The 21994-nt window shown below is 43.8% G+C and overlaps 1 protein-coding gene across 4 annotated transcripts in view; it reads left to right on the forward strand.

Moving 5' to 3' along the window:
• The window catches only part of SAXO2 (stabilizer of axonemal microtubules 2), a 29019-nt gene extending 14142 nt beyond the window's left edge, over positions 1-14877 (forward strand). For 3 of the 4 annotated variants that reach the window (XM_075897124.1, XM_075897125.1, XM_075897123.1), the window contains 4 exons: positions 5961-6140; positions 7671-7873; positions 11695-12648; positions 14740-14877. In XM_075897124.1, coding sequence (XP_075753239.1) covers positions 6022-6140; positions 7671-7873; positions 11695-12648; positions 14740-14753 — 1290 coding nt within the window. In that variant the 5' untranslated portion in view covers positions 5961-6021 and the 3' untranslated portion in view covers positions 14754-14877. Of the gene's footprint in view, positions 1-5960; positions 6141-7670; positions 7874-11694; positions 12899-14739 lie in introns of those variants that run through there. The other variant, XM_075897122.1, reaches the window with a different exon arrangement.
• Positions 14878-21994: the final 7117 nt, after the last annotated feature.

A 21994-nucleotide genomic window follows, 5' to 3' on the forward strand; every position in this document is an offset into this window, starting at 1 on the left:
ACATTCCAGAAAAGAAAAGAAAAGAAAAGAAAAGAAAAGAAAAGAAAAGAAAAGAAAAGAAAAGAAAAGAAAAGAAAAGAAAAGAAAAGAAAAGAATGAGGAGCCTATACTAGTTAGGTTATCTAGCCCTTTTGCCCAGGGCATTGGGGTGAATGCCTATACTGGTGTGGTCCCATAATGGAAAATAATTAGCAAGGAAGGAAAATTTCAAAAAAATAAAATAAAGGACTTTAAACACTTTCAGATAGAGTCTTGCAGTGTGTGAAAGAATGAAAGGAAAAGGACCAGGAGGAAAGAGGAGATAAGGAGGAGGCTGACTTACCTTTGATGTTACAATCCAACCCAACACTGAACTGATCAGCTAGCATCACCAGGGGCAAAAGCAGGCAGGAAAAGAGGTTACATTTCTTCTGACTGTACGGCTGTGTCTAGATTGCACCCCTTTTCCGTAAAAGGGATGCAAATTAGACACAGCGCAATTGCAAATGAAGCGGGGATTTAAATCTTCCCCGCTTCATTTGCATAAACATGGCTGCCGCTTTTTTCCGGTTCGGGGCTTTGCCGGCAAAAAGCGCCAGTCTAGACGGGGATCTTTCGTAAAATAAAGCCTTTTCCGAAAGATCCCTTATTCCTCTTAAAATCAGGAATAAGGGATCTTTCGGAAAAGGCTTTATTTTCCGAAAGATACCCGTCTAGACTGGCGCTTTTTGCCGGCAAAGCCCCGAGCCGGAAAAAAGCGGCAGCCATGTTTATGCAAATGAAGCGGGGAAGATTTAAATTCCCGCTTCATTTGCAATTGCGCTGTGTCTAATTTGCATCCCTTTTACGGAAAAGGGGTGCAATCTAGACACAGCCTACAGGTATTCAGCATCATCTAGATGTGTGGAGCACTTCGACATATTTGCCAGAATCTAACCATACGTAAATGTCATTAGATGAGGTATGATAATCACAAAAATTCTCTTTAGAGAGTCTCTTATCAACTAAAAATGTGTTTATAACACTCATTAATGTTAATGCTTCAAGGTATTGTCCTCTGGCAGGCAGATGCAGTATGTTTTTCACAGTAGTAGTCAATTCATGACACAATCATAAAGGACACTGAGGAATCAGCCAAAAACAGACATCTTCTTTGCACATTCATGTAAAAGAATAACTTTACTTGCTACAAGACTAATTTTGCTTTGGTCAGTAAGACTAGATTTCCACATTCCATAGTTTACTACTTAAAAAGCATTTCAATGACAGACTCCTTTTGTCCAATAATCATTTATGTTCTCCCCAGGATTATTTTTCCTGGCAACACTAGGGAGTTCAGACCATTTAAGCAGCAGAACAGTTTTGGTAATACAGTGTCTAAATATAACTTACTTCACTCAGATAGTGATATTTTCCTTGGCAATTAAAAATCTTATTAAGATACTTATTTTATTTATGAATTCTTAATGATTTAAAATCTCCTAAAGGAGACCTTTCTCATAATAAATTTTATTCTACGGGTGGGAATGCTCTAGAAGGCTCCCAAGGATGAAATTGTGTTGCCATGAGAAAACAAGTTATGTGCCAGAATTTTGGCTGGTGTAACTCAGCATTACTCTGTTAAAATCAACAAAGCAACACCAGTTCATACCAGTTGAGGACCTGGTCCAAATGGTGTCTCTAGAGAGTTACCTGTTAACATGTTATCTAAGCAATAAGTTATGAGTCTTGCTCATGGAAGAAAAACATAACCCACCAGAGCAGACATCAATCCTTCATGAGTCAGGAACACATGCGCATCAAAGTACGTTAAAAGACAATAACTCTGGCATAAGAGATAATAATGAAATGTATGTAGCACACTTGTAGGTAATGCACATAAATCAAAGACTCAAATAGTTCTCAGTCAAATTATAAGTAACATTTTTCATTAGTCAGATCAGCTGGGCAGCTGGCAGTTGACTCTCAATGAACAGGGACGGGGCAGGAAGAGACTTGGCACACTCCCTGTGTCCCCAGGTCCTGATTAACCTGGGGGCAAGCGGAGTGTGCGAAGTCTCTTCCCGCCACCAGGGGCTTAGAAGTAACCACCAGCTGTTCAGAACAGTGGTGGTTCTCTCGGGGCTGGGGTGGGGTCAAAGAATTTATGCACTTCCCTCACCCCCAGGCCAATCAGAGTCTGTGGGCAGGGAAGCACTGGTGTCCTGATCCCACCCCTTCTGCACAAGGCACCACGCCTTCTGGGGTGGCCCAGAGCCACTACAAAGATTTCTGAAGAGGCCCCCCCAGCTAAAATTATTGCCTACCCCTGCCCTAAAAGGAGTTTGGAGTGGGTTTGCTAGGTTATTGCAGGGGGAGGGGTTGCAGTAGTAGCTACCCTTATTTCTGCACTGTTGCTATTGGCAGCACTGCCTTCGGAGCTGGGCAGCTGTAGAGTGGCAGTTGGTGACCTGGATCCCAGCCATGGAGGCAGAACTACTGCCAGCAGCAATATACCATACCATCCTTACTTCTGCACTGCTGCCTGCAGACTAGGGCCTTTAGTCAGCAGCCTCCAGTTTCCAACCACTTGTCTCTGAAGACAGAAGCACAGAAGTAAGGACAGTATGGCATAGTGTGATATTGCCACCTTTACTTCTGCGCTGCTACTGGCAGTAGCTCTGCCTTCAGGGCTGTGAACCAAGTCAATGACCTCCACTGTCAAGCCACCCAGCTCTAAAGGCAACACAGACATAAGAATGGCAATACCTCAATCCCCCTAAAATAACCTTACAACCCCCTGCAGCTCCCTTTTGGAGAATTTGAGAATTTTGGTCTCCCCTGTGAAATCTGTATAGTGTAGGGAAAAAGCACACAAAAGATGATTTCATGATGGGAGTTAAGATGTCACAGTCCTTGGCACATTTTTCATGGCCATAAATTTTGAAGTGCGCCAGGAATTGGTATTGTGGTTGGGGCATGGTTTTCTGAATGAGTTGATGGAAAAGATATGAGGATGCAAAAATGAAGCTACCATCGGTGAGAATGCTATACTGTTTCTTTCAATCTTTCTTGGTCTATAGACTTAACATTAATGTGATAAGTGCCACTTGGAACAACTATATAATGTATACACCTGATAGCCTGTTTTGTTAACTAGCTTGTGATAGTTCTATTTAGGGTTTTTCAATTTTCTGCTTAAAATGATGTTTTTAACATTTGAAATCTTGAGTCCATGCTATACTCTGAATGAATATTAAACAGCATAGATGAATCCCTGGAAAAATTCAGGGTTGTTGAAGCTATATAATTGGCATTTCAAAGGGGCAGCACTTCACAACTGAGCCCGAGATCAGTTGTGAGGCAGCTGCCCCTTTGACACGCCATGGCGTCCGTGGTCAGCTGGCTTCAGTGGAGTCCCCAGCTGATCCCGGGTTCCACTAAAAAGCCATACATAGAGGGCAGCATGGAGTCTGGGGTCAGAGGGAGACTCTGAGTTCCCTGTTGCCCCCAGGCTCCTTGAGGGCACTGTGGCTTTGAAATGCACAAAAGCTCCAATTGGGGACTCTTGTATATTTCAAAGCAGGTATGCCCGTGTGCAGCCCAGAGTCAGCAGGACTTCCCGCTGGCCCCAGGCTGCACACGGAGTTCCACATTCCTCCGGGGGCTCTTGTACATTTCAAAGGAGGAATGCAGAAGTGCCTATCGACTACTCGACTAGTCAATTAATCACAATTTAACATCTTTAGTTCAGATCACTGGTAAATGGTGGGCTTCTGACATAAGAGGTAACTCAACCCTCTATTCCTTTCTCCTTCCCATTTTTCACTACTTCTGCCCTGCCATGAGGTCACAGTTAATGGTGGGACTGGTGCATTAGTGGAAAATAGGTGACATGGGAGTATTATCTTTTACAGCAGAGCCTTCTACTTTAGTGCGCAAGTTTCAGGTTGTTATTGCTCTACCTTTGGTAGACAAGTCTGATTGAAAATTAATTGGCAGCTTGAGGCTCCAACACCCGATACACTCCAGCTGAGGCATCTACTGACACAGATTAAATGGTAAATTAAATAACCCTCTGTAACAAATCAAACTGGTGAGCCCCCAAAATCATGTGGTCTCTAAAGTTCAGCCAAAACTAGCTTAGAGATTTCCAATCATTGATAATTCCTGTCTCTGTTTTGCTATTTTACGTTTCTCAGCTGGAATCCTATATGCCTGTTTCTTTAGTCTATTTAATTTTTTTATTTCACTTTGATTCGGCTTTTTCTTCTTGTTAGCATTCATTGCTAACCCAGTTTCCCCAGGTCTTTGCTCTGTTCTTTGAATATCTAGTTTCCTGCAGTTGGAATGTATTTTTATCTAGTAATTGACATACACTTTTGCCCTTCCAGGTCTTTAGCTGAGTCTGTGATTCTTGTACAGTCTTTCATGAAGTTCACTTATTCACCACGTAACATTTTACATTCAGTAACCTCTCATTAGCTTGTGTCTCAGCCAGTGCTGGAATTCAGCTAGTAGATACAGAAGGATCTACTTTCATTTAGTCTGTCTTCTAAAGCAGAAAGAGGCTAACATAATTCCATTGCATATCGCAAAAGCAAATTAATACATTCTGACCATTCATTCTTGTTTACTGAGACTTTCACAGTGGTTCATACAATCAAATCTGAAGAAGTAATTTTTAATAAATAGTTCAAGAGACAGAAAGCACTTACTAGTTCCTGTAATACTGTTCTATACAGTCCAGCAGCATTTTGTATATAAACTGTGGTTAAGAATAATGGATGATTATGTTGAATCTCAATTAAACAAGGGCTTTTTATTCTTTTGGAAAGGTGTAAAAGAGCTTCATGTAAACGACAATCAGGCCCAATGGGTCTTAATCCCCTAGATGACTTTGAAAATCTTCAACTGTTTATTATAATTTCCTGAAAATCATAAGCCAAAATTACTAGGGTTAAATAGTATAACACATATTACAGTATGTATAACCAAATAACAAAAATAAAGCTAGTACTTTTGGGGAACAGAAAATTTCAGAGATAGAGATGTGGAAAATAAGAAATTGAGATAAGAACTGAGGAGGGATAGACTCAGGAGGTTTATTCTAGAGATCTGAAGCTGCAGATCAGAAAGCAATTGTACCTAATCTGATGAGATTGTGAAAAAAAGGGAAGTGAGCAGTACTGCTTTGAGAAAAGGTGAACAGAATATTGAAATACACAGGGGCTATGTCTACACTGCAAGCTTCTTGTGCGCAAAAACTTGCAGAGCATCCACACTACAAGCCCATTCTTGTGCAAGAAAGTTTACTGTAGATCGTCAGAAGAGAGGGCTTTTTGCGCAGAGTTATTCCTAACCCCACGAGGAATACGCCTTTTTGTGCAAGAAGGCAGTGTGGGCAGGCAACAGGGGTTTCTTGTGCAAGAAACCCCTATGGCCAAAATGGCCATCAGAGCTTTCTTGCACAAGAGAGTGTCCACACTGCCATGGACGCTCTTGCGCAAAGGCACATCTCTTGCACAAAAGCACATGGCAGTGTGGACACGCTCTTGTGCAAGACCTTTTGCGCAAGAACTCTTGCACAAGAAACCTTCAGTGTAGATGTAGCCAGGGAGAAAAGGAATGAGAAAAGGAATCTGTAATTGTTACAGATTAAGGAAATAATAGTATGAAAGAAAGAAAACAATGCGAGGAAAGAATGAGTTGGATGGGTGACAGATTAACATTCAGAAGACTGACATGTTTCCTATTCTGGACTAAAGATGAAGTAAGTGTGCTTTCTTCTTGTGCTATTGTGGCCTATGCAGTACTATTTGGTAATATCCTTCATAAGTATAGATGAAAATAATTTCCTTTTCACACTGAGGAATTTTTCTAAGTCGATGGTACCTGTGATGACAATGCTATTTTTCTCATTATATGTTCATAGAATATTTGAGGTGTGTTTGCCACAGATAAAACTATTTGACTTTATCTCATTTCAATTTCTTATACAGGCGCCATCGTTGCCCTCATAAATCCACAAGGATTTATGATACTGGAGGACAACCTTTCCTCATGTCGGAATATGTTGAAAAATATCATCAGTATGGCAATGTCCCTCCGCCCCAGAGTCTTAAGCCAAAGGACGTGTACCAAGCACATCATGGAAGAATGGAAGGAATCACAACATTTAAGTAAATATTTTGAAGTAATGTGTTTTGGAGCTGATTTTATGCTACAGTGCCCTCCTGTTTTTTATTTAGGGAGCATAGTTCTGTTTATTTCAATTATTTTTATTGTGAAATAATTTGATTATTCATTCTCTTGAAGGGTATATATACATAAAGTTTGAATATAAAATGGCACATGTCAATCGTGTTAGGGTTGGCAGGAGACATGCAAAGGAGGAAAAATGTCCCTTGGGGATTCATTTTGATCTCTAAAGGGGATCTGAAAGGTTTTTTTGTGTTTTTTCTTTTTGTTTTATACATAAGAAATCCAGGTCTCATCTAACCTGGTTAACACTGTGGATGGCTGGAAAACTACTATTGTAGATTCACAGAACCTGAGATACTGAGGAAATGAAACCTGAATTAAAGCAATTTTATATTCATACTATTTTAAATCTGTAAATTAAATGGTTGTTAACAGAAGACAAGACTCAGGAGAATGCTTGCTTTGTTAAGAATTCAGTATATTTCTCCTTTTAATGAAAAGCTAGGGATCACTTAATCCAAGGCCCTAATCCTGCAATGAGTTTTCTATAATTGGATTATTGAATCCACATGAAGCCCACTTAACTTCAATAGGACCATGTGTGATCCTCTAGGTCTAGGCACATGGACTTCTTTGCAAGATCAGAGATACAGAGATCTATATATAAAGCATCCTTCAGTAAGAGTAGGGAAGACAACACCTGAAATTCCTGATATTTCCAAGTTAAAAAAATAATTCAGAAAAACACCATCCAAGGAATGGGAGAGAGGGTATTTTCAGTTTATTAAAATAAGAAGGGGAGTCCAGTGACACAAACCCTTATTGTTCCAAGTTCCATTAAGTACTATGGGACAGCTTGAGTTTTAAGCTTGTTTGCCTGTATTTAAGAAGAAGAGCTTATATATCAAAAGTCAGCATCTATGTGCTGAAACAGTGCTTTGCATGCAGATATTGTACCTATTTGGGTGCCCACATTTCCAATATACACATACAAAAGCAGTTACACGGAAAGAAGTTGTCTCTTTTTTCTTTCATTTCTCCACCAGTATTGAATTAAGTTTGAATTAATACTTGGCCCTGAATTAAGTTTAATTCCTGCCCTCCTGGATTCTGTCCACTTACTGACTGATCACTTTTTATATTACTGCAAAGAAGATTTTTCCAGTCAGATAAGATATGAAATATGACAGAAGACTCATTTATTTTTATTTCTAAGAGTTTATTAATAAGAATGTGTGTACAATTATAAAGGTAAACTGCTGTCAGGTTTGAAAAAAAGTGATTCTACCACTTTATTAAGGACAGAGAATACACTATATATAAGATTCCAAGTATCTGTTGAACAAAAAGTCGTTCTATCATTACTGATCCTATGATGGTACTGATGTAGATCCTAAAAGATATGATTTCGTTTTTGCTAAGTTTCGATGTATAGAACAAATGTCATAATTTTCTCAATAAGAAAAAGTTAACACTGTGAAGCAGTATTACATATTTTTCCATTTCAGGTCTGATTATCTCCCATATGATGTTGTAAGTCGACCTCTTCGGTTACAGGAAGAGTATAAACCAAAATTTGGAGAGATGGATCTTGGAACAACATACAGAAGAGATTTTAATCTTCATAAATTACAACCAGTGACATTAGTAAGACCTTTAGAAAGAAAACTTATTAAAGGAGGAAAATTCGACACTATACCAACCTATCGAGGTAATAACACATGCCGTTTTTAAAGAGAGAAACGGACACAATGATGGTGATATTCTGCACTGCCATATTGAAGTTGAGGTTTGATTTCTGACTTTTATCTCTTCGCCTATGTCTACACAGCAGTGCGTCTACTCAGCAAGCCCATTATTCTGAAATAATTTCGAAATAACGGGCTTCTTACTCCAACTCCTGTAGCCCTCATTTTATGAGGAGTAAGGGAAGTTGGAGGAAGAATGCTCTGTTTTGAAATAACTGTTGTGTAGACAGCACCAAAAGATTAAATAAGCTATTTCAATTTAAGCTACAAAATTAGCATAGCTCAAGTTATGTAGGTTATTTTGAGTTTAGCCCTGCTGTGTAGACATGCCCTTTCAGAACAATACACTTTGAAGTGATTTGTGTATAGGAAGCAGCAATACAGAGGGGGCTGCCACTAAACTGATGAGAGCTCTATGGAAAGCAGGGAAGAAGACTATAAACATCAGATGATGATGGGATTCGAAACCATGTGTGCAGAGCACAATGAATTAGTAGCCGATTGCCTTATCTACTCAGACACCTCAGCTGAGCAACAGGCGGTCGACTCTAAACGCGGTGCACCCCTTGCAGGATGGGGGTAGAGAGGAAGGCGACTTTGTGTGCTCCCTCTGTCCCCAGGCACTGACTGACCTGGCGGCAGGGGGAGTGTGCAAAGTCTCCTCCCACCCTGCAAGGGGCATGCAGTGCTTAGAGTCAACCACCAGCTGCTGCTCAGCTACCAGTTGACTCTAAGTGCGGCGTCCTCTTGCAGGGCGGGAGCAGGGAGTGAGAGACTTCCCATGTTTCTCCTGCCCCCAGTCCCTGATTGACCTGGGGGCAAAGGGTATGTCTACACTACCCCGTGAAATGAGGAGTAACGGTAGTTCGAACTAGGAAGCCTAGTTCGAACTACCGAGTTCGTGCCCTGTGTAGCCGCGCTGCACGGGGTTCGAACCAGCGGGGTTTTAAAAATGGCGGCTCCCCGCTTATGCAAATGAAGCCCGGGAAATTCATATCCCGGGCTTCATTTGCAAGTGCGGTATGCCTACATTACCCCGCTAGTTCGAACTAGGAGGGTAGTGTAGACATACCCTGGGAGAGTGCGCTGAGTCACCTCCTGCTGCCAGAGGCACAGGCAGCTAGAGGGAACCACCAGCTGTTCAGAACAGATGGCAGTTCTCTCTGAGGGGGGAGGGAGCAAAGACTTCACGTGCTTCCTTCACCCCCAGGCCAATCAAGGTTTGTGGGCAGGGAAGCACTGAAGTGTCCTGGCTCCACCCCTTCTGGGATGGCCCAGGAACACTTCAAAAATTTCTGAAGTGGCCTCCGGCTAAAATTATTACTCACCCGTTTTAAGATCATCAACTTCTCAATTTTGAGGTCTCAGCACATCTTAGCTTTCATGATGGTGTAGTTCCCAATTACTGTTTCTATACATAGACTGATGAACCAAACTTAATTTCAGATTTGTCTTCACTGTATACTTGGTATAGCATTATGCTGATGACCTGTTTCAACAAGATGATCTTCTGTTATTCATCAAAGCAACAGTTCTTAAGCAGCTTCCCTGCAGATTAACCAGACAGGTGACCTTGGTATACAAATAATTTTTTACATATGAGATGTTATATATAATAATTTGAATGTAGCACATCTGCTCTGCAATCTAGATTTAAAATACCTGAATGTGGATTATGAACTATAACCTATTAGAGTTGCCTTCAAGAAAGGCAAGAGAGGCTTTGATAGGAAGACCAAGGCCACTGGACCAGAACAAAGACACTGGAGATGAAGAAGATCGGATGAGGCTATCCCAAGTAGGAATTTAGAAGAACTGGGGAAGAGTAGGTAGAAGTAAGAATGCATAGTGGCAAAAGTAAAGAACTGGCTAGCATTCTCCATCTTATGTACATTTGTTTAGGATCTCAACATCTCTCTCCAAAATTATAGTCCACAGTTCAGTCACCTTTCATTTATACATGTTTCATCCACAGTCCTGAGATAAAATGTAAGCTTTTGACAATAAAACTTAAACAACTGCAGCACCTTAGAGACTAACAAAAAATGTAGATGTCTCATGAGCTTTCGTGGGCACAACCCACTTCTTCAGTTGAATGGAGTTAAGGGGTCCAAGTTGCAAAATAAATAACTGAGAGAGGGAATGGGGAAGGAAAGATAAGGGAAAACATGGGAAAATTTGTCAATTAGAGTGTCCATGCTAAATGAAGCTGAAAGAGTGGGTTCTAAGTACTCCTAAGTACCGAGTGCTTGCCTATTTATGTCATTAGTGAGTTATAAGATCAAGAACACATATTCCTGCGCATCCAGAAATATAATCTATGCTATCATGTGCCGAAAGTGTCCGTCTGCTATGTACATTGGACAAACATCTCAGACACTTCGCCAAAGGATTAATGCCCACAAAACAGATATCAGACAAGATCACAAAGAGAAAACAGTTTCTTGCCACTTTAACCAGAAAGGACACTCTCTAAATGACTTAGCCACCTGCATTCTGCTACAAAGACCTTTTACATCTGCACTTGAAAGGGAATCCTCTGAACTGTCATTCATGTTAAAATTCGACACTTGCCAACAAGGACTTAACAAGAATTTGAACTTTCTCACCCATTACCAAGACAGTTTCCCCAATTATCACCTGTAATACCATTAACTCACAAACATCCCACTCTCCCTACCTTTAATATCATCAATTCACAGACACTTACCTTCCTTCCTCCCCCTTCCCACCCTCCCCCCCCCCCGCATCCCCCTTCTGTTCTGCAATGTGATTTGTCCTTTTCATATTTGTTCATTTTTTTAATTGTATCCTTTGGTATATATGGTTGTGACTACTTTCTTCCACTATTTGATCTGAGGAAGTGGGTCTGGCCCACGAAAGCTCATCATCTAATAAACCATCTTGTTAGTCTTTAAAGTGCTACATTGTCCTGCATTTTGCTTCAACTACCCAAGACTAACACGGCTACATTTCTATCATTGGTCAAGTTAAAATGTTCCCCAACAGGTTTCTGTGTTTTGCCTTTTTGAATATTTGATTTGTGTCCATTAATCCTTTGTCATAGAGACTATTCAGTTTGGCCAATATACATGGCAGAGGGGCATTGCTAGCACTTGATGGCATAGATCACATTGGTGGGTGTGCAGTTATATGAGCCTCTGATGTGATGGTTTATGTGTGTAGGTCCTGTGATAATGTCACTAGTATAGATGTGTGGACAGAGTTGGCAGTGGAGTTGATTTCAGGGGTGAGTTCCTGGATGAATATGATGGCGGTGTCCTGTGTGGTTGCTGGAAAGAATTTGTTTGAGGTTAAGGGGTTGTCTGTGGGAAAGGATTGGCCTGTCCCCCAAGGCCTGTGAGAGTGAGGAGTCATTTTCCAGGATAGGTTGTAGATTATTGATAATGCCCTAGAGAGGTTTAAGTTGGGGGCTGTAGGTGACGGCAAGTAGTGTCCTGTTGTTTTCTTTGTCGGGCATGTCTTAAAGGAGCTGATGTCTGGGTACTCCTCTGGCTCTGTCAATCTATTTTTTTCACTTCGCCGGGTGGGTATTTTGGTTTTAAGAATGCTTGATATAGATCCTATAGGTGTTTGTCTCTGTCTGTGGGATTGGTGAAAATCTGGTTGTATCCTGGCTGTAAACAATTGATTGGGAAATATGTCTTGGATGGAAGCTAGAAGTATGTAGGTAAGTGTAATGGTCACTAGGTTTCGACAATAAAATTGACAATAAACCTACAGTATTTCTTTCTATCATTAAGTATTGTTTTTTGTCTTAAAGATGACTATAGATTATGGGAAGTTCAAAGAAGGGAGCCATATAAATTGGAATACATGTATCATCCCCCTACTGAAAAATTTGGGAATTCTACTACATTTCAAGATGACTTTGTTCCTAGGGAGCTGAACCCCAGACAAAGCTTTAAGCCTCCAGGTGTGGCCAAGCTTTCAGATGTACCTTTTGACAGTGTTACTAGTCATCGCAGTTCTTACATTGCTCATCAACTGGAACCAAAATTTGTCAGACCAAAGGAAGAATACAAGCCAAGCAGCCAACCCTTTCAAGATCTCACAACCCACCGGAATGATTTTAAGGGGCTACTTGGAGAGTTTACAAAAAGCTACAAGCCTGAATACACTAAAATTGGGTCTAATGCTCACTTTGATGGAAACACTGAATTCCGGGATTGTTTTCAACCATGGCCAGTCTTCTTGCCTGAGGCTCGCAAAATAAGAGATTACGTTCCACCTCCAGGTAACATGGATCTAAACTCCACAAGCCATCTTGATTATGTTCCTCACATGATCTGTCCTGTTGCCCCCATAAGACCAGTTTCTTATGGAAGAAGTAGTAATGCCCCTTTTCAGGGAAACACCACAATGAAAGAAGACTTCCAAGCTTGGGACAGCTGTCGTCAAGACATTATTAGAAGACATCAGGAAATTCCAAAACCAGTTGGAAAATTTGATGGATTGACCACATTCAAGTCTCATTATATACCACATGAGATAATTCCAGTTCAGAGTTTCAGACCTCTACGTGTTGTAGTCCCTACTTCAGCTCGTTTTGAAGATGAAACCATGTATCGTACAGATTATACTCCAAAAGCACAAGAGATCTGCCCAGCAAACTATCCATCTCCTCCAGGATATGTCTTTGTAAACACTGATTCTCGTGGTCACAAATTCTTCCGCAGATTTACTCCAGAAATTAATCCATTTTCCCACCCAAATGGTAATCATATGCCAAAAGAAGTAGCTGTTGCTTCATAACTTTTAATTTTAGTAGTTTGTACATTTAATTTTTTTTTAGAATCCTATACAGGCAGTCCCCGACTTACGTCGGATCCGCACTTACGAACGGGGCTTTCTCGCCCCGGAAGTCGGGGCGAGAAAGCCCCGTTGGTAAGCTGCTCCGGTGCCCCTGGTCTGCTGGAGACCGTCTCCAGCAGACCAGGGGCACCGGGCGGGTTCCCGCGCTTCTGAGGCTTTGCCAGAGCAAAGCCTCAGAGGCGCGGGACCCCCCCGCGGCTGCGGCTTCAGTCCGGGAGCCTGTGGTCTGCTGGGGACGGTCCCCAGCAGACCACAGGCTCCCGGACTGAAGCCTCAGCCGCGGCGGGGTCCCTCGCCTCTGAGGCTTTACCAGAGCAAAGCCTCAGAGGCTCTGCTCCCCGTGTCCCTGGTCTGCTGGGGGGGGGGGGCAGCTAGTGTGCTCCCCCCCCCCCCAGCAGACCAGGCTTTTGTTTTGGACTCTGGGGCAGAGCAGCTGGGGCGCTGCCGATTGGTCCTGCAGCGCCCGCTCTGGGCACTACTGGACCAACCCGGCAGCACCCCAGCTGCTCTGCCCCAGGTCCTGATTCAGCTGCTGCTGGTCAGTTTCAGCAGCGGCTGAATCAGGACGCCTGGGGCAGAGCAGATGGGGTGCTGCTAGGTTGGTCCAGTAGCACCCAGGAGCGGCGCTACTGGAGCAACCCAGCAGCACTCCAGCTGCTTTGCCCCAGGCGTCCCCAAGTCAGCTTCTGCTGAAACTGACCAGCGCTGACTACAGGAAGCCCCAGGCAGAGTTGCTCTGCCCCGGGCTTCCTGGAATCAGCTGCTGATCAGTTTCAGCAGCAGCTGACTTGGGGACGCCTGGGGTTCTTAAGTTGATTCTGTATGTAAGTCAGAACTGGCGGTCAGTTTCAGCAGTGTCTGAATCTGGACGCCAGTTCCGACTTACATACAGATTCAACTTAAGAACAAACCTACAGTCCCTATCTTGTACGTAACCCGGGGACTGCCTGTAGTTTAATTTTTTTTCTGGGCAAATTCAATGAGAAGTTGTTCAAGTACAAGTTATTATTGTAATTTTAAAATTGTTAAATCACTTAAGATAATTATAACTTTTTAAAAAAATGTGAGATGTCTTTATTATAAGATTGAAATATCTTTATTAATAAGATGCATCTGAACATTTTGTGTGGAATCTGTTTTTGCTAATTGTGCATCTTATAATTACTTTGCTTCTCAGATTTTACTGTTTCCACCCCAAGCATATACTGTGTACATTTAAATGAGATTATGACTTGCTAGAAATCAATTTGTAATCATTGAATGTGTACAGGAGCAATTAGATGCCTTAAATGTTGCTTGCAACTTATTTAATTCTCACTACACAGCAAATGAAACTATAATAATCTGTAATAAATATGTAGACACTGCCCACACTACGTTTGAAATGTTGTTTTAATGTTACTTCTGTGACCAGTGTAGAAAAGGATTTTTTCCCCTCTGGAAATCTTGATAGCCACACTCCATTACAAACTAGCCACCCTTGTAGCCTATAACATAATCATTAAATGGACTTCAGAAAACAAATACCCTTTTTATGATGGTCCAGGATAGTATGCTAGAACATTGCTAACTATAGTCTTTAACTTTGCTATTATTAATATAGTTTCAGTCTACTATGGCCAAAGCCTAAAGGTACAATTCTCAGCCATGATGCATAAGTGACCATGAAATAAAAAGAAATAATCTGCTAATTTAGCAAACAAATGTAATAATCTTTTTTTTTTTGAGACAGAAACCAGCTGATTTAACTTTGGTCCTTAGTTTTCCCAATGCAGAATTTTAATGTTACAATAAGTAGACTGAATAAATGGTTCATTAAAATGTGTGTTTATGTAAGAGTTGTTAAGTGTCATTTCAAATATTTTTATCTCAGTTGCAGTCAATATATCCAGGATTTCCAGTGATCCCTTACAATACTTAATATGTTGTCTTATCACTTTTGATATGAATTTCACTAACTCATAAGTATATTATCTTTTACTCATTACTATAGGAAAGCCATTTTAGCTTTGAAGGATCGTGTATTTGTATGTATACCAAATCACCAATAAAAGGACTGGAATCAAGCACTGTCATATGTTCAAAGCAGGAACAGAGTCACATGAGCTCCAGTCAGAACAAGCAGAAAAAGAAACCTGGACTGTTGGAAATGCTTATTTTCTGTAACTGTTACACGAGGTGCCTACTGTTACAAGTGTGGTTAGTTTTAGCTGTTCTTGATTCTCTTTGTGCTCTGTCAATTTGATTTTCTGTAACCGAAAAATAATCAGGTCAATTAAATTTTTTTAAAGTTCATGCATTTTTTTCCCATTTTTAAAGAGGTGTTTCTGACTGGATTTTTCATTAAATGTTTAGGGCTGGACTGGCACGATATAGCAGTGCTGCCTTGCTGAATTCTGCCTTAGTTGTAGTTATGTTCCTGTGAAGTGTTTAAGAGCTTTGCTGCCCTGACCAGACACTTCCCTGAATCAGAGGCTGACCACTGAATCCCTTTTTTTATTTAGCAGCTCTCAAATTTCTTTGCCCCTCCCTAGATATATTGTCCCACTAAGCATTTGCTTTTCTTGATGACTCTACCAGCCACTCCACTCACAGATACAACACTCTGGTTATCTGAAGAAGTGGGCTGCGCCCACGAAAGCTCATGATACCATCTACATGTTTTGTTAGTCTTTAAAGGGCTACAGGACTATTTGTTGTTTTGTAGATATAAAATTATAATGGTAAATACTGAGTGGAACCAGAAGAGCAAACTCAGACATGTAACAGAAAAACAACAAGTAGTGCTGTGGCACCTTCGGGCATGTCTACACTAGGAAATTATTTTGAAATAACTTATTTCAAAATAATAACTCCCAAAATAACTATTTTGAAATAGTGTGTCCACACTACAGGGAAGCCTTGAAATTAGTCTGAGGCAGGCTCTTCCTTAATGTGAATATGTGACCTGACTTAGAGCCCCAGGAAACATTGGGGAGTCATTACTTTGAATGACTTTGGGGAGCAGTTATTTTCAAATAACAGCTGCAGAACATCCACACTACCACTATTTTGAAATAACTATTTAAAAAAATAAGGATTATTCCTCATGGAAAGCGGGAGTTATTATTTCAAAATAACCAACCCCTTATTTCAAAGTAATGGGCTTGGTAGCATGGACGCTCCAGTTGTTATTTCGAAATAAGGGAAGTTATTTTGAAATAACTCCCTAGCGTAGATCATGGCTTAGGCTACTTCTAAACTACACCCCTCTGTCAGCAAAGGGATGTAAATTAGATGTATTGAAAGTGCAAATGAAGCGGGGATTTAAATATCCCGTGCTTCATTTGCATAATGACGGCCGCCGCTTTTTTTTTCAAAAAACGAGGAGTACAGGATCTTTCGAAATGGGGCATTTCTGTCGAAAATGCCCTGTCTAAACTGCCTTTTTTTTAAAGCCCCATTTCGAAAAAAAGCAGCAGCCACCATTATGCAAATGAAGCGTGGGATATTTAAATCCCGTCTTCATTTGCACTTTTGATGCATCTAATTTACATCCTTCTGCCAACAGAGGGGTGTAGTTTAGACATAACCTCTAAGACTAACAAAAATACATAGGATCATGTGCTTTAGCAGAGTTCGAAGCAGGTGTTTTTGGAGATCAGGTATAATGGAGGATTTTTTAAAATTTATCTTTTATTGCCCTGAATATTGCCTCTAAACTCATTATTTGAAGGATAGATTGGCTTGGGCAGGGACCCCTGCCATTGGGAAACCAAATCCTAATCCCAAGATCCCTACCTATAGGAACACTAACCCAAGGGCAGGAAACCCTACCCTGGAGAATCCTAGCCCTAGCCCAAGTCCCCTATCCACAGCAACCCTAACCCTAGAACGGGGACCCTTACTCACTGGAACTCTAACCCTAGAGCAGAGATTCATACCTACAGGAACCCTAACAACAGGGAGGGGAATACTATAGGAACCTTAACCCTAGCCCCAATTCCCCTGCCCTTAGAAATGCTAATCCCAGCCTTAAGTCCCATATCTATAGGAACCCTGATCCAAGGTGAGGGAAACTTAACCTTACCCATAAGGAGATCCTTATGGGTAAGGTTAACTCCTTAGCTCCTAGCTCCAATCCCTTACCGATAGGAATACCAACCCTACTGTGGGATTCCTACATATAGAAACTATAACACTAGAGTGGAAGCCCCTACCCATAAGAACCCTAACCCTAGCCCCAAGTTCCCTACCTATAGAAACCCCAAGCCCAGCGTGGGGACCTCATACCTTGTCCTTAGGAACTCTAACTCTAGCCCCAAGTCCCATATCCATAGGAACCCCAACCCTATGGGAACTCTAGGGTAGCCAGCCCTACCCACAGGGATTAACCCTAGGGTGGAGGCTGCTACCCACAAAAATCCTAAACCTAGGGTTCCTATCTATAGGAACCGTAAGCCTATCCTCAAGTCCCCTGCCCTGAGAAATGCTAACCCTAGCCTCAAGTCCACTCCCTAGAGAAGCCTTTATGGTAGCCCCAACTCCCCTATCCATAGGCATCCTAACCCTAGTATGGAGACCCCTTTCCATAGAATTTCTAACCCTATGATGAGGGCCCCTAAACATAGGAACTGTAACCCTAACCTGAAGTCCATTAGGGTTTTGGTTTCTATAGGTAGAATTCTCTGTCTTCAGGTTAGGGTTTCTATGTGTAGGATACTTGAGACTAGGATGAAGGAGCCGATAGGCAAGGGTTGCTGCCCTAGTAAGGTTCTTATAGGTAGGGGAGTTCAGGCTTGGGTTAGGGTTCCTATGGGTAATGGGATTTGGGTTAGCATCAGGCATGGGATGGGTCCCTGCCTTAGGGTTAGGTTTCCAGGGGTAGAGAAGAGTTGGGACTAGGGCCAGGATTCTGATGAGAGGTCCCACTTTAGAGTTAGCATTCCTATGAGTGGGACACTTTGGGTGAGGCTTAGATTTGCTATAGGCAGGAGTCCCCATCATAGGGTTACGATTCCAAGAGGTAGGGGGACTTGGAGCTAGGGTTAGAGATCCTAAGGGCAGCGGTTCTCTAACCACTGGGTAGGGGTGGGGAAACTAAGGCCCAGAGATGGATGAAGTCCATGGCATGCCTGGATCTGGCCTCCAAGGCTCAGGACTCCCCCACACCAGCATTGGGGAGCCCATGCTGGCACTCCAGCCCCCCTCCAGCGTCTCACTTGTGTGGAGCCCCTGATTGATTTTTCTGTGGGTCAGCAACCCCCAATCCACTACATGTTCCCCACCCCTGCAGTAGGATTTCCTGGTGTCCTGTTTTAGACCAAAATGTCCATTCAGAGAGGGAAACCTGTCAGTAACTGGAGGCTAAAATTCCAGTTGGCCAAGGTATTCCCTTTCCAGGCCCCCCACCTGTCTCCCTGCCTTCTGGAATCCTGCTTTGCCTGCCCCACTATGACCTGGGACTCTTCTATCCTGCTCCTCCCTTGGCTACCTACTTCCACCCCCGATCTCACTATCCTGCTTCCCTCTATGCTGATGGTATCTCCCTACTTTGTTGGGCCTGTGTCTCCCTCCCCCCGCTTCACTCTGTTGGAACCTGACATGTACCGCCTCCTCCAGCAAGTGGGGCAAGGCCGGGATGTAGTTTATGGTCCTGGCTTGGGGCTGACAGAGCTGGCTGCAGAAAGGCTGATCCTTGCTGCTGGCAGTGCTGAACTGAGCTCCTTGCAGCCAGCCCAACAGGGAACTGTGGCATGGGGGGAAGGGAACTTGTGCTGTTACTGCTGGCAAAGGGCGGCCTGCTCCATGCGCCATGAGTACTCCAGGCAGCAAAGGCAGCTCCCTCCCAGATACCCTGTGGGAGCAGCACTAGCTCTCTACCACGAGTGCCTGTGACATTTAGGAGACATCAATGGCTCAGCCATAGTTGTGGGTTCATGTTTCCAGGCTTCCCCCAAAGCCAAGGACTAGAAACTTGGCTTTTATCATGAACAATAAGGTTGTCCTTTACCTGTCAGGGTTCTCCCAAAGCATGGAGGGGCTCCCATGGCTGAGAGGTTCTGAGGGTCACAGCCCAGCCAGCTGCACAGATGCTCACTTTGTATCTCCTTTTTCTTAGCATCTTCTTCTCTGGCTCCCTCTTGCCTGGGAGGACAGCACAGAGCACAGGGGCTGGACATTTTCATTGGTTTTGCCAGTAAATTGGACCCTAACTCTGCTCCCCATTTGGCATCGACGGCTAACCTGGCATCGTACCCATAGGATCCAGGCAGTGCAAGCTCCTTGGGCTGGCATGACCCATTTAGTTTTCTAAGGCACCGTGCACTCACTGTGGTGGGACTCACAAATGGACTTCACAATGGCTGGAGTCCCTCTCAATGGGCGGGTGTTTGGGGGATTCCTGCGAAGCTCTGCTGTCACTGTCTGTATAACACTTGCCACATGTGAATCACTAAAATCAAACCGGCAGGTTAGTAAAAAGACGCAGATTTGAAATTGTGAGATTAATGAAGAACATAAGAACAGCCATATTGGGTCAGACCAGAGGTCCATCCAGACCAGTATCCTGTCTGCCGACAGTGGCCAATGCCAGGTGCCCCAGAGGGAGTGATCCGAACAGGTAATGATCAAGCGATCTCTCTCCTGCCATCCATCTCCACCATCTGACAAACAGAGGCTAGGGACACCATTCCTTACCCATCCTGGCTAATAGCCATTAATGGACTTAACCTCCATGAATTTATCTAGTTCTCTTTTAAACCCTGTTATAGTCCTAGCCTTCACAACCTCGTGGAACGAGGTGTACAGCTAGTTCGGATTAGGAAGCCTAATCCAAACTAGCTAGTCCGTGCCGTGTGTAGCCGCGCGGCACGGGGTCTGACCTAGCTGGCATTTAAAAATGGCGCCGGCCGGCTTTATGCAAATGAAGCCCGGGAAATTCAAATCCCGGGCTTCATTTGCAACTCCATATGACTACATTACCCCCCCCTAGTTTGAACTAGGGGGGTAGTATAGACATACCCTGAGGTAGTAGGGGGCATCTCCTTTTAACAGACACATACAGATCAGTCATCAGCAGCTAGGCAGAATGAAGGAATCCCTGAGGCTAAGTCTATACTACAGGCAGTCCCCGGGTTACGTACAAGATAGGGACTGTAGGTTTGTTCTTAAGTTGAATTTGTATGTAAGTCGGAACTGGCGTCCAGATTCAGCCACTGCTGAAACTGACCAGCGGCTGACTACAGGAAGCTGGAGGCAGAGTTGCTCTGCCCCGGGCTTCCTGGAATCAGCCGCTGATCAGTTTCAACAGTGGCTGAATTTGGACGCCAGGGACAGAGCAGCTGGGGCGCTGCCGGGTAGGTCCCCGCAGCGCCGCACCTCAACACTGCGGGGACCAACCCAGCAGCACCCCAGCTGCTCTACCCCAGGTGTCCCCAAGTCAGCCGCTGCTGAAACTGATCAGCGGCTGATTCCAGGAAGCCTGGGGCAGAGCAACTCTGCCTCGGGCTTTCTGTAGTCAGCCGCTGGTCAGTTTCAGCAGCGGCTGACTTGGGGATGCCTGGGGCAGAGCAGCTGGGGTGCTGCTGGGTTGGTCCAGTAGCACCGAGGAGCAGCGCTGCGGGACCAACCCGGCAGCGCCCCAGCTGCTCTACCCCAGGCGTCGTCGTCGGCTGTGCCCCACCCCACCCCCAGCAGACCAGGGAGACGCGGGTGGCGGGACCACCAAGACGCGCCGCGGTCCCGCCCGCATCCTCCGTGGCTTTGCTGCCCGTGTGCTCCAGGGCTTTGCTCCGCGTCTCCCTGGTCTGCTGGGGAGGACTCCCCCCCAACAGAGCAGGCAGACGCGGAGCAGCTTTTCTCACCCCGGAGGACGCGGGCGGGGGGACCGCGGCGCATCTGGGCGTCCCGCCGCTCATGTCCTCCAGGGCGAGAAAAGCCCCGTTCGTAACTGCGGATCCGACATAAGTTGGATCCGCGTAACTCGGGGACTGCCTGTACAAAGTTTTTGCACAAAACAGCCTTTTTTGCAAAAAAACTGGCAGAGCGTTCACACCTCAAGCGCATTTTTGTGCAAAAAACCTCCCCAAAACACAGGAAATCGACAGGACAGAGGGCTTTTGCCGGTAGAGTTATTCCTTTCCCCATGAGGAATAACTCCTTTTTGTGCTACAGCTCTTGCGCAAAAGGCACGCATGGATGCTCCGCAGGGATTTCCTGCGGAAAAGAGCCTATTAGAAAAAGCACAGCTGCTCTGATGGCCATTCTGTTAATGGCAATCCAAGCTTTCTTGAGCACGAGCGTCCATACAGTGTGGACGCTCGCTTTTGCGATGCACTTTTGAGGTGTGGACACGCTTTTGCACAAGAAGTATTTGCGGAAGATCTCTTTTGCAAAAAGCCTTTTGCGCAAAAATCTTGCAGTGTAGACAGAGTCTGAGTGAAATTCTATGGCCTGTGTAATGCAGGCAGCCAGACTAGGTGATCATAGTGATTCTTTCTGGCTTTACCCTCTGGAAGCTATGAAAACAAAGCTGGAAAAGGAGACAACCCAGGAGGGCTCTCTACAGTGACGACAGCCAGAGAACTCATGGGGATTTATGCATTAAATTAAGGAGGGACATTACATTGAACCAACTTTGTGTTTAATTTAGGTTTTTCTGGGCATACACTGTAACCAGGAAATGAGTAGAAGTGCACACTCTGGAATCAGCCTCCCTCACAAAGGGGGCATTCAACTAGGCATCTCTTCCCATTTCATGGTTGTGTCTCAGCTCTGATGGCAGGGTACTCCCATAGTAACTGGCTCTGTCTGCACAGATCCCTGCAAGATCCAGCTGTAGTCATATACTCTCCCACCCTACTCCCACAATCTGATTTAAACTGTCCAGATTTTGCTCACTGCCTACTGCTCACTGCCTCACTGTCCCTGGCCTCATCTCCCCCTCCCCCCCCCACTGAGTGCAATCTGAAGCAAGAGAAGAGTAGCTGTGCTGCAGGAGGTGCAGAGAAGAAACGCGCCTGTCTTCACACACTAGTGCCCTGACACATACCGGTAACTGATACGTAAATATAAACATTTTCTCTGGTGGGGATGTGATCTTGGGTTATGGACTCAGTTCTCTGCATGCTCTCCTTGGTAGTTTTTTTATTGTCTTAAAGGTTAAAACAAAATTCAGACTATATGATCTTAATATAATGAGGAGGCCCATGGCACCTTAAAAATGAACAGATTTATTTGGGCATAAGCTTTTATTGGCTGGATCCCAC

This window comes from Pelodiscus sinensis, chromosome 14 (assembly GCF_049634645.1).
Source record: "Pelodiscus sinensis isolate JC-2024 chromosome 14, ASM4963464v1, whole genome shotgun sequence".
Lineage (NCBI taxonomy): Eukaryota > Metazoa > Chordata > Testudines > Trionychidae > Pelodiscus > Pelodiscus sinensis.